At 39.2% G+C, this 12709-nt stretch overlaps 1 protein-coding gene across 1 annotated transcript in view; it reads right to left on the reverse strand.

Annotated features, from left to right (window-relative positions):
- Nucleotides 1-12709, reverse strand: part of NEDD4 (NEDD4 E3 ubiquitin protein ligase) — a 191298-nt gene that overhangs the window by 149211 nt on the left and 29378 nt on the right. Inside the window, exons 2-4 of the mRNA XM_058294242.2 lie at nt 11716-11789; nt 5557-5635; nt 5423-5461 (exon numbers count right to left, since the gene is read on the reverse strand). Of these exons, the coding sequence (XP_058150225.1) occupies nt 5423-5461; nt 5557-5635; nt 11716-11789 (192 nt within the window). The remainder of the gene's footprint in view (nt 1-5422; nt 5462-5556; nt 5636-11715; nt 11790-12709) is intronic.

The following is a 12709-nucleotide window of genomic DNA, read 5'->3' on the forward strand; positions in this document are numbered from 1 at the left end:
AACGGATTAGATTTAAGAACATGTTTTTCTGGAGTACATTCAGCTTCAAACCACCAAACTCCACCCTCTGGATGCACAAAAGACATGTTCTTTCCACATACCAAATACATTCATTCCATCACAAGATACTCAAAGCCTTAAGTCATTTCAGAAGCAATGGTAAGTACAAAGTCTCATCAAAATTGGTTTATAGGTGTGATCTATCCTGGGGCACAATTCCCCTCCATCTTCTTGACCTGTGCAACCCACAAAACAAGTTATCTGCTTCCAAAATACAAAGAAGGGACAGGCACAACACAAACATTTCTATTCCCATAGGAAGAAATTGGAAGGAAAACAGGGGTCATGGGACTCAAACAACTCCAAAATCTTGGAGGGCAGCAATAGATTTCAAGGTCTGAGCGTCATCTATGGAACAATATTTTGTCTCTCAAGCCTAATAGAGTGGCAGCCCCAACATTTCCAAGTGCTTGCACAGCCCCACCCTTTCCCATGCTCTCCCCAAACAAAAGAGTGAAAGCTCCACATTCTTCAAGCATTTTGGTGATGGTCAGGTTCTCTCCACTCCCAGGGACTAGGCTCCACTCTCTAGAGAAAACTGTGGTGGCAGCCAGACTCTCCATAACCCCGGGGCCTATTGCCACGTTCACTGTAGACCGAAGAGGCAGCACTCTTCCTGAACAACGAAGCGGTAGGCGCGCCCTCTCCAAGTTCCAGGAAGGTGTTACCCTTTTCACACTTATGGGTAGGCCCGAGAAGATGTCTTCGGCCTAGCCCTCAGCTTTCATATTTCTACCTTTGAAGTGATTTTTCCATCAGTCTGTCCCTTGTCTGTCCTTTTTCGTCCAGGCAGGCAGTGATTCTGTTCATACAGAGCTCTCAAAAAACGTCATTTTTTTTTTTTCCACACCCATTAGAAAGCCAAGGATTGCGGGCAGCTGATCTTTGGGCAAAAGGCATCAACTTGATGATACTTTGATTTGGACATTTTCGCAGCCTCAAATTTTAAGCTCAAATCACTACTTGTGCGCAGCTTCTTCCTACCACAAGGTGTTCAGAGAAGGCTTCTCCACTGTCCACACGCCTCTCCCGGGCCAGCGGCATGGGCAGCTTCCTCTTGCAGTTGCTGTCCCACTGCCATGTGGCCTTGCCGGGCACCTGCTCCTCAACCTTGTCGCTCAGCCTGGGCCTAGACTTGAGTCCAGTGGCAGGAAGTGTGGGGGGTCCCCTGCCAAGCTGGTAGCAGTGCAAACCCAGGCAGAAGAGCAGCAGGGCAGCCATGCATTGGCTGCAGTCTGGGAGGCAGAAGCGCCGCAGAAAATAACAAGTGTTGGAGAAGATGCAGAGAAATAAGAATACTCATTCATTGCAGTTGACAGATACATATGCAAAGGAATTGAAAATAGGGACTCAAACAAATATTTGCACATCAAAGTTCACAGTGGCATTCCAAAAAATGGAAGCAACCCAAGTGTCCTACAACTGATGAATGGATAAATAAAATGTCATATATAGAATACATATACACAATGGAACATTATTTCCACATAAAAGGGAAGGACGTCCTGACACATGCAACAACATGAACCTTGAGGATATAATGTGTAAAATAATCCCTACACAAAAGGACAAATATCACATGATTTCACTGATTTAAAATAATGAGAATAAGCAAATTCACAGAGTCAGAATCTAGAACATAGGTTACCAGAGGATGGGGCGGGTACAAGGAATAGGAAGTGAAGGCTTAAAATATACAAGCTTCTTATTTTGAATAACCAAATTGTTTTGGTAGTGGATGACGGTGATGAAGGCACAACGGTGTGAACACAACAACACTGGAAGATATGTCTGAATTTGATTAAAAGGGGGAATGTTACATTGTATATATGGTAACAGAATAAACCCTAAATTAAACCAAGGACTATAGTTAACAGTAGAGGTATAACAATTTGCTCTCTTCAATTTTAACAAACGTTCCACACCAATCCAAGGTGTTAATAACTGGGTGGTATATGGGAATTCTCTATTTTATGCATGATTCTTTTGTAAGCTTCTCTAATAAAAAAAAATTTAACAAAATATGCTCTGCATCAGAAAATAGCACAAGTACATGGGTCCCAAGGTTTCTGTCCTGTCCTGCAATCCTCAGAAGGCAAAGAAGCCCAGAAACTATAGAACCTGGTATTTTAGAAAAGTGGCTGCTGAACTCCTGTCCTGAATTAACCATCATTTAAAGCAAGGTCCCTGGATTTCTCTTTCTCTCTCTATTTGTGTGGTGTGTGAGAGAGCATTAATCTTCCATAAACTGTGAATTACTCATAAATCATCATTACTAATTAAATACAGCCCCACCTAGCACACTTCTGCACTCCTCTGTAGCTGCAGCCACAGCCACGCACGCAGCTGTGGTTCCAGCACCATGAGCTTCGGCTCAGATCACTACCTGTGCACAGCCTCTTCCTACCACAAGGTGTTCAGAGAAGGCTCTCCACTGTCCACACGCCTCTCCCAGGCCAGCGGCATGGGCAGCTTCCTCTCGCAGTTGCTGTCCCACTGCTATGTGGCCTTGCCAGGCACCTGCTCCTCAGCCTCGTCGTTTAGCCTGGGCCTAGGCCTGAGTCCAGTGGCAGCAGGCACCAAGGAGTAGAAGAACATCTGCACCACAGAGAAGGAGCACCTGCAGCAGGGTCAAGGATTACTTTGCCATGTTCACTGAGTACATGAGCTGGAGATGCATGCGAGTGCTCAAGGCTGAGCTGGCCACTCCGAGCCTTCAAGCACTGGCTGGCTCTTTCAGTGCGAGCTCTGAGACGTGCGAGTACAGCTAGAGGTGGCAAGCTGGGAGCGAGTACAGCTAGAGGTGGCGAGCACACATATTCTGCTGGAGTATAAAGGGCTGGCCAAGGAGGTGCAGCAGCTGGTGGCTTGCTGAGAGGAGGAGAGCCATGGGCATGAAAGTGCCCAGCAGCAGCATGATTTGAAGGGTGCCACGCTGGCCTGCCTGAACCTGGAAAAGTTGGAGTCACTGCTGGATGAACTGGCCTTTGCACACCAGGTGCATGATGAATGCTGCTGGCCACTCTGCAGGTGTGGTTGTAAGCTGGGGGCCAAGGTGGATATGGCTGTGGCTAAGCCAGATCTGAGTTTGGCACTGAGAAAGATCCATGCCTGGTATGAGTCCCTGGAGGACAGGAACCTGCCATCAGTTGAGGAATGGTAGAAGGCCAAGTTGCCAACGTGAATGAGTAGGCTACATGCAGCCCTGAGGACATCTTCATGAGGCCAGACGAGATCCATGAGTACTGGTGTCAGTTGCAGGCAGGCACCATTGAGACTGAGAGGCTGCCTGGGGCTGAGTCCTTGCAGAGGGAGGCAGATCCTGGAGCTAGAGGAGTGGAACAGTGCTGAGTTGGCTGGTTACCAGAATGTACTGCGCACGTAGGTACTGGCACAGGCCAAGCAGGAAGTGTGGGGGTGTCCCATTGAGCTGGTAGCAGTGTGAGCCCAGACAGAAGAGCAGCAGGGGGCATGCAGAGGCTGTAGTCTGAGAGGGAGAAGCACCGCACAACAGCAGGAAGGCTTGGTGCCTCCAGCCAACAAGGCTGGGTCCAAACCCCCCAGAGGGGACCCACGGGTCCAGGGCCCTGCACCACCGCCACTGTGAAATTGCTGCTGTCTCTTCGCTGGTGCCGCCACAGCGCACCACCCACCCTTGTGGGGACAAGGCCACCATCCACACACTGGGGGGCGAGGCTGCTGATGTTGAGGTGCCAACTGACAGGGGATATGGGCTGTGGTTCAGGGAACTTTACTCAGCATGACCCCGATGCTGTGGCCCAAGGGCCGAAGTGCCGTTCAGTTTTGCATGTAGTTCACAGGAGTCCAATCCATCAGACAGTAGGACTTCCCACAGATCCTTCCTGGATAAGTGCAATGTCTAATCCTGACTTGCACTGAAATGGCTATCTGGATCCACAGTCAGTTAAACCCTCACATGGTGAATTATTCTCTGGGGACTTGCTTTCCACAAGCTCAGATTTTTCCAAGCCATCAATTTCTGGTTTCTTTGTGCCCAAGAGTTCTCAACGTATCCCTTTTCTCTCGCCTTTTACTATAACCTGCAAGGAGAAACCAAGCTGTACTTTCCACATTTAGTCTGGAAATCTCAGCTAAATATCCAAACTCATCACTTTCAAATTCTGCCTTATATCTAACATCAGAACTCAATTTTACCAAGTTCTCTGACACTTTAAAACAAGAATCACCTTTCTTCCAGTTTCCAAAGACACATTCATCATTTTCTTCTAAGTCTGCAACAAAAGTACCTTCAGCATCCATATTTTTACGAAAAGTCCCTTCAAAGCAATCTAGGCGTTTTCTATCAAGCACTTCACATTTCTTCCAGCATCTACCTATTACCCATTTCCAAAGCCATTTCTACATTACCCCACTCCTGGTAACAAAATCTGTTTTAGTTTCCTAGGCTGCTTACAGCAGATAAGCAGATACAATGAAATGTGTTGCCTTAAACAATGGGAATTTCTTAGTTTATAGTTTGAGACTGTAAAAATGTCCCAATCAGGACATCAACAGGAAATGCTTTCTTCTTCAAGACCAGGTGCTACTGGCAATCCTTGGCTCTGCCACATGGCGAGGCACATGGCGGTGTCTGCTGGTTTCTACCTTCTATTCTGGGTTTCATTTTAACTTCTTGCTTCCATGGCTTTCTCTCTCTCTCTGTATTCAGACCATTTATAAAGTAAGAGGATTAAGACCTATCCTGATTGAGGTGAGTCACATCCTAACTGAAGTAACCTCATCAAAAAGCCCAACTTATAATGAGTCCACACCCATAAGAACGTATTAGATTTAAGAATATGTTTTTCTGGGGTACATACAGCTTCAAACCACAAGAAGTTCCCTCTCAAGGAGTGTGAAATAACTGCTGATTGGTGTTTGCTCTTTGGTATAACGAGAGAGAATGGGGGAGGAAGGTGGGAATATGGAAAGGATATATATGTATCTCCATTTATTCATAGGGCCTCATCATCTCTTGCTTGGGTACCCATTCATATTACATCATCTTTGAAGGGAAAACACCAAAATCTACTAAACTGGAGTATAACTATTATACAGTCTCTAAATCAACTTTGCTTATTAGAATAAGAATATATCAGTTTTATAATAGTCTTTTACCTCTCCCTCTATTACTTCACATTTATGTTTTACAGGGGATAAATGACTTCTGGATCATATCAATATGGTTTTGCCTAGTTTCAATTCTTTTTAATTTTTTTTTCAAAATCTAGGGAAATTCTTATAAGGTGTATTTTAGTAGTAGTATAAGTGAGAACTTAAAATTCTAACCTACTGAGAAAAAAAAATTTTGTTGTTTGAATGAAATAAATTGCATACTTACTCTGAATAATATTTCTTCATTCCACTTTGGATTCAAAGTCTAAAAGATAATAAACATAGTATAACTAATTTTTTAAAATGTTTTGTCATATAAAAAATACATTTAAAATTAAAAAAAATACTATTAAGTCTAACCTTTTTAATGGTTTTCGTTTGTGCACTTGTAAAAACTCCATTCATTGGGTCATATAAGGTCACTCTCACATAAGGATCACTGTTCAAATTAAGAAAAAGTTTTAATTGTTGCTTATCCCAAGTTCAGATTGCTAAAACTATGAGAAAAATAGAATTCTCCTTATAAACAATTGCTACAATTATTTCCTACACTTAAAAGTCAGGGTTCCTTGGACAGGGGTAAATAAATATAGTAACAGTTGCATCTTGTTAAAAAGCTGAAGTACCACGTTAGTGAAATAACACAAAGAATTAGAAATAAAACCTTTTAATAACTAGCCCGATGATTTCCAACCTTCCCAGATTTTTGAGATTTTGTTTGATTTTTTATTACGTTCTTTCTTCTTTTGAGTTAAGATGGCTAATTCAGTAATTCCCAAGCCTGGTTTTGTAATACCTCAGATTGTTCCAAGTTTATCTCATGGGTATAAACTCTTTTTACAAAATAAAAGCAAACTACTTTCAGTTAAAAATAATTGCGTGCCAAGTAACTTCTTCTACAAAAAGACACGGGGAAGGAAAATCTTGTGATATTTAGGTTGGCAAATAAAAGACTTTGAACACTTTACTTGTCCATGATCACATTTTTCCTCATTTCCCTTGGGGATTCTAAAATTTACCATTCTGTTCCCACCAGCTCCTCCTCCCCTCCCCCCATTTCCCCATACAAACTTATCTCTTACTTTAATTGACAAAAGTCAAAGCTATCAGACCACTCCCAACACCCTGGTGTTTATTAGGACCCACCCTTATTGCCACCACCCTCAGTGATTCAGGATTCCCTCCAGTTGGAGGCCAGTCCCTTTGTCCAGTTCCTTCCCACCTTCTATAGAATCTTGCACTATCTCTTTTCACTTCTTTCTTTTGTACCTTCAGCCTTTTCTTTGGTCTAGATTTTTTTAAAAATGATTTTTATTTTTTATTTATTTCTCTCCCCTCCTCCCCCCAGCTGTCTGCTCTCTGTGTCCATTCACTGTGTGTTCTTCTGTGTCTGCTTGTACTCTTGTCAGCAACACTGGGAAACTGCGTCTCTTTTTTGTTGTTTGAGCTCTCCGGGTGTGCGGCACCACTTCTAGGCAGGCTGCACTTTTTTTGCACAGGGCAGCTCTCCTTACAGGGTGCAATCTTTGCATGTGTTCCCCTACGCCGGGGACACCCTTGCGTGGCAGGGCGCTCCTTGCGCACATCAGCACTGTGCATGGGCCAGCCCACCACACAGGTCAGGAGGCCCTGGGTTTGAACCTTGGACCTTCCATGTGGTAGGCAGACGTTCTTATCAAATGAGCCAAATCTGCTCCCCTCTAGGTTTTTATTCTAGGCCTTTAAACATGTTTTCAAAAACCCTCCCTTGACTCTCCCTCCCTCCTTTAGCAAAGCAAAACCAATTCTCTCCTTCCTTCTTAGTCAAGCTATTCATGAAATAATCTATAATCACCACCAACACTTACATAGCAATTATTCTGTGCCAAGTACAGTTCTAAGGAGTTTACATATATTAATTCTTTGAATCCTTATAATCACCTATGAGATAGGTACTATTCTTATCTCTATTTTGTACACAGATAAAGCAACTCATACAGATCACATAGCTTGTAAATGAAAAAGCCAGGACTGAAATTCCAGTATCTGGCTCTAGAGCCCATGCTCTTAAACCACAATAGCATACCACCTCCCTTTCTTCATTCTGTAACAACCCTTGCTCTTTAAACCCTGCAATCTGGTTTTTGCCTCTGTCCTACAGACATGTTCCTCTGAAAATATTCTTGAAAAGTTACCAATCTTACTAAAGAAATGAACATGTTTCAGGTACTTATTTTATCGGCCCTTTCTACTCAATTTGATACCACTGACCATTTTCTCTTTGAAAAATCTCATCTCATTTAGCTTTTATGATACAACTCTTCTGGTTTTCTTTGTACTATTCTAACTATTCTCTGTCAGTGTCTTTCTTAGGTTCCTCTTCTACTGTCTGGCAATTAAATATTGATAATCTCGAAAGTATTGCTTCCAGTCCTCTGCTCTAACCCTTCATTTCCTCTTCACAATCTCATATATAGTTTTACAACTAACTAGATACCCTCAAATATAAATATAAATGTAAAAATGTATATAAATGTAAATCTCTATCCCAGATCTCATCATTCAGTTACATATCTCCACCCAGAGAATCCACTGACATTATCTATTCAAAACTTTTGTGCATTTTTAATTGGCTTTTTTATCATGTAATTATTATCATTGAATTATAAAAGGGCTTTCTATATTGCAGATGAAGCCCTTTACCAGGTAAATATTTTGAAAATATTTTCCCCTATCAGTGGCTTCCCTTTTCTTTTCTCAAACTGTATCTTTCAAAGAACAAAAGTTTTTAATTCTAATGAAGTCCATTTCAACTATTTTTTTTTCTTTTATGGTACATGCTTTTAGATTCTGTTCAAGAAATCTTTTTTTGTGACAGCCAGGAGAGCAAAGATTTTTCTCCCACATATTTTCCTGGAAGTTTTATAGTTTAGCTCTTCTTAATTTTGTGTATCATGTTATGTAAAGGATGAGGTTCATTTTGTTCCATACAGGTAGAGTTGTTCTAGTACAACAGGCTATCCTTTCCTCCTTGAATTACCTGAGCACTTTTGTCAAAAAGCAGCTGAAGAACATATAAATACATTTTAAACTCTCTATTCTATTCCATTGAACTATATATCTATTCTTATGTCAATGCCACTCTTTTCATTACCATAATTATAGACTTAAGTCTTGAAATCAGGTCGCAGATCCTCCAAACTAGTTCTTCCTTTTCAAAATTATATATCCTCCAAACTAGTTTTTCTTTTTCAAAATTGTTTTGGCTAGTCTATGTCCTTTAATTTTCCACATAAATATTGGAATCAGCTTATCAATTTCTTAAAAAGGTATTCTGGCAAGTAACTCCATAGAAACAAAACACAGAGTGGTGGTTGAGTGGCAGGAGGGAATGGGAGCAACTGCTTATTGGGTACTAGATTATCTTTTGGGTGATGAAAATGTTTTAGAACTAGATAGAAGTGGTAGTTGCACAACACTGTGAATGTACTAAATGTCACTGAACTGTTCACTTTAATATTATGTGAAATTCACCTTAATAAAAAACCTACCCCCAAAAAATTTACTGGTATAAAGCTCTTATATTATTTTTTACCATACTTTCCTGTCTGTAGGATATACAGTGATGTCTCCTTATTCATTCATGGCAATGGTTATTTGTGCTTTCATTCACATTTCCTTGATGACAATTGCTAGGTTTTATCAATTGTATAAGTCTTTTGAAGATCTGAGCTTTCGACTGTGTTGATCCTATATGCTGTATATTTTATATTATATATCATTAATGTCTGCATTTGTCTTTATTATTTTCTTCCTTATACTTTCTTGAAGTTTACTTTTCTGGAGGTTCTCTAACTTCTTGAAATAGACTCAAAGAACAGATTTTCTCCCTCACTTATCTTTTGGAATATGTACTTGTGGCTATACATTTTCATCTAAGTATTGCTTAAACTGCATCCTACAACTTTGACTAAAGTGTATTTTCATTATTATCCAGCTAAAATTTTTATTCTTTTATACTCATTGTTATTTCTTCTTTAAATTATGGGTTGAGTCAAATAATTCCAAACCAAAAAAAAGTATTCTGGAATTTAGATTGGGATTGTGTTTCAAATCTCTAGATTAATTTGGGGCAAAATACCCCCCAAACCATACTGAGTTTTCCAATCCATGTTCATGACATATTTCTCCATTTATTTATATCTCCTTCAATTTCCCTCAGCAATGTTTTGTAACTTTCAGTGTACTGGTCTTACAAATTTATTTCTAAGTATATTATTTTTATACTATTTTAAACTGAGATTTAAAAAATTTATTTTCCATTTGCTCATTGATAGGGTATAGAAATATAATTGATTTGTATTTGTATTTTTATCTTGTGACCTTACAAAATTTACTTATTAGTTCTACTAGCTTTCTTTTGGTAGATTCCTTAGAGTTTTTTACATACACAATCATGCTATCTGCAAATAAAGACAGTTTTGCCTCTTCCTTCTTTTCCTTACTGTATTAGACAGATAGAACTCCAGAACTTTGTTAAATAGATAGTGAGAGCAGACAACCTTGCCTTACTCCTGAGCTTAAACAGAAAGTATTCAGAGTGTAACGATTAAGTGTGATGCTGACTATTGTTTTTTTCATAGATATTCTTAATCAGGTGTAGGACATTCCCTTCTTTTCCTAGTTGGCTGAAAGTTTTTATCAGGAAAGGGTGTTGAATTTCGTCAAATGCTTTCCCTGTATTTAGTAAAATGATGTCTTTTCCTTTTATTCTATTAATACGATGAATTATGCTAACCACCTATTTTATTCTTAATATGTTGAGAGTTTTATCATGAATGGGGAACTGAATTTTGTCTAATGCATTTTCTACATCTATTAAAATGATCATGTGCTGCTTCTTCTCTGATACAGTAACATGATAAAATACATTGACTGTTTTTTTAATGTTGAACATTAAGTTAACAACCCTCCCCAGAAGGGAGAGAATGCATAGTTTCATAAACTATAATCTTCCCAAAGCAGTAAATATCCTTCCCAGGAGAATAGTGAAAACATCACCACACCCCATGTGTCCACTTCACGTGACCCTAGCAGGAACTCTGTTCTCATACCCTACGGAATGTCCTTTCTCTAAAACCCCGTATAAATCATCCCTCATTTTCTCATCTCTTTGTGGAGCTTTAACTTCATTCATTCTTTGACTAGCCACCATCAACGAATCTCTCCTGTTTGGAAGTCCCAAAAAAGCTTACACCTGACGAAAAGCCAGGTGTGTTCTTTGGTCTTGTGGTCGCCCCAAGTCATGCCCTTTGGGAGCTGGGCTGTAACAGTCTACCAATATTAGTTGTTGTCTATAACCCACCCTGAAATGTTTTTCCTTATTATTTCTCTCTCCTTTCCTTCTGGGACACCAATTATATGAACATTAGATGGCTGGATGTTATCTAAAACTCTGCTAATTTTTTCTCTTTTCTCTCTCACATTCTTATTGGAAAATAATTTCTATCACTCTTTCTTGAAGTTCAATTACTCTTTTCTCTCAATCTCTTTTCTGCTAATCCACCCAAGAATTTTAATTTCAAACATGGTTATTTTCAGTTCCAGAATTTTCTTTGTTTATGGTTTCTATTTCATTCCTGAGATTTATTGTGAACACATCTTCTTTTCTCCATTGACAATGCGTTACATTTCCCTGATGCTCTACAGGCTGAGTATTTTGGATTATATTCCAGGCATTATAAATGTTAACTTGTGAAGACTCTGGATTTTGCCATTTATCTCTAATTGTGTTTTTCTTTTATTCTGACATGCGGTTAATTAATTATCTTGCTTGGACAAGAACCTAAACCCTATTTCTTGGGCTGCAACTCTGATCTTGGTTCAGACCTTTTATCTTTAGCTGAGCTGCTTTGAATCTAATTTGCATATGGTTCAAGGTTAACAAGAAATGTGAGAAGACACAGTTTGGGAATCTCTTCCCCAGGTCTTTCCCTTCCGGAATTCCACCCTATGTCCCCCTCTCCTCCAATCGCCATGCTTTCCTCAGTTTTAATCTTCTTGTTCTGCAGGCCAGGAAGACTATTATTTTTCTAGGTTCCAATACTGCCTGTCCTCAGACCAATTCATGAAATTAGGAACTCATTCAGTACAACCGCCCTCCTTCGCATGTGGACTCCCCATTAGAATCTGCCTACTTCTGTTTACTCTCCACTCTCTTCCAGATGCTGTATTTTGTATCATAAACAGAGTTTATGGTTGTTATCTGCTAGATACTGTTATCTGTTAGAATTTTACCCATTCGTAGCAGTGGAATCAATAATGTATAACTACCACCTTGATTTGTGCCCTTTGTCTAATTTCACAAATTCATTAATTCAGATAGCAAGGCATGTAGTAAACCAACAACTTGGAAATATTACTATTCTACTTAGCACAAAACATTACTAATAATATTATTAGAGTTTTCATTTAATCAAAGTTTAGAAGAAATTAACAAATAGTAAGTTTTAAAATTACAACCCAACTTGTTATCCGTACCTGGATCCCAAGATATCCTTCTTGGCAAGGCCTATTCCAGCTATAACTTTCACTCTCACAATTCGTGAATTTTCCTAAAATACAAAAAACGTATATTTTATTTTCATGTACTTTATAGTTTAACTAAGACACACACCTTTAAGACTATATACCAAATAAAGTAATTAGAATGATATTAAAATTAATTGGAAGAATCTGCTTTTCCTACAATTTGATTAAAAGTGATGTAAGAGGGAGAGCAGATGTGGCTCAAGCAGTTAAGCTCCCACCTCCCACATGGGAGATCCCGGGTTCAGTTCCTGGTGCTTCCTTATAAAACAAAAATGAATAACAAGCAAAACAAACAAAAAACCAACTCAAGAAAGCCAATGTGGCTCAGTGGTTAAGTGCCAGCTTCCCACATATGAGGTCCTGGGTTCAACCTCCGGCCTCTGGTATCGCAGGAAAAAAAAAAGCTATGTAAGAGAAGATAATGAAAATGAAATTCTTATTTGTAGATGACTTGATTATCTAAAAAGAAAGGCTAAAAAACTAGAGTCAAATTATTACTATCAATAAGATTTCATCATCCTTTCCAAGAATATCTAAAGTCAAAATATTAGAACTAATATGAATTTATCAGTATTGCTATGTTCATGATAAAAAAATTAAAACTCAGGAGCTCATAATCATTTTTAATACCTAATTAGAAAAGGCAATTATTTTTAAAATCCTGCTCAACAGATTAAATATCAGATAATTGCTGTAATGTATTGATACTATAATGTATCAAATATTCAATTTCTTGAGTGTGACATGGTATTAATAATAGTATTGGTGTTGATAATGGTATTTATGTAAGAGTGTATTAAGATTTCAGAGCTACATATTGAAGTATTTAAGAATAACATGTCATGGAATCTGCAATTTACTCTCAAATGGCTCAGCAAGTGCATGTGTGTGTGTGTGTGTGTGTAAAAAGCATTGTAGATCCAGCTGACAGGTATAAGGATGT

The sequence above is a fragment of the Dasypus novemcinctus genome, chromosome 3 (assembly GCF_030445035.2).
Source record: "Dasypus novemcinctus isolate mDasNov1 chromosome 3, mDasNov1.1.hap2, whole genome shotgun sequence".
Taxonomy (NCBI): domain Eukaryota; kingdom Metazoa; phylum Chordata; class Mammalia; order Cingulata; family Dasypodidae; genus Dasypus; species Dasypus novemcinctus.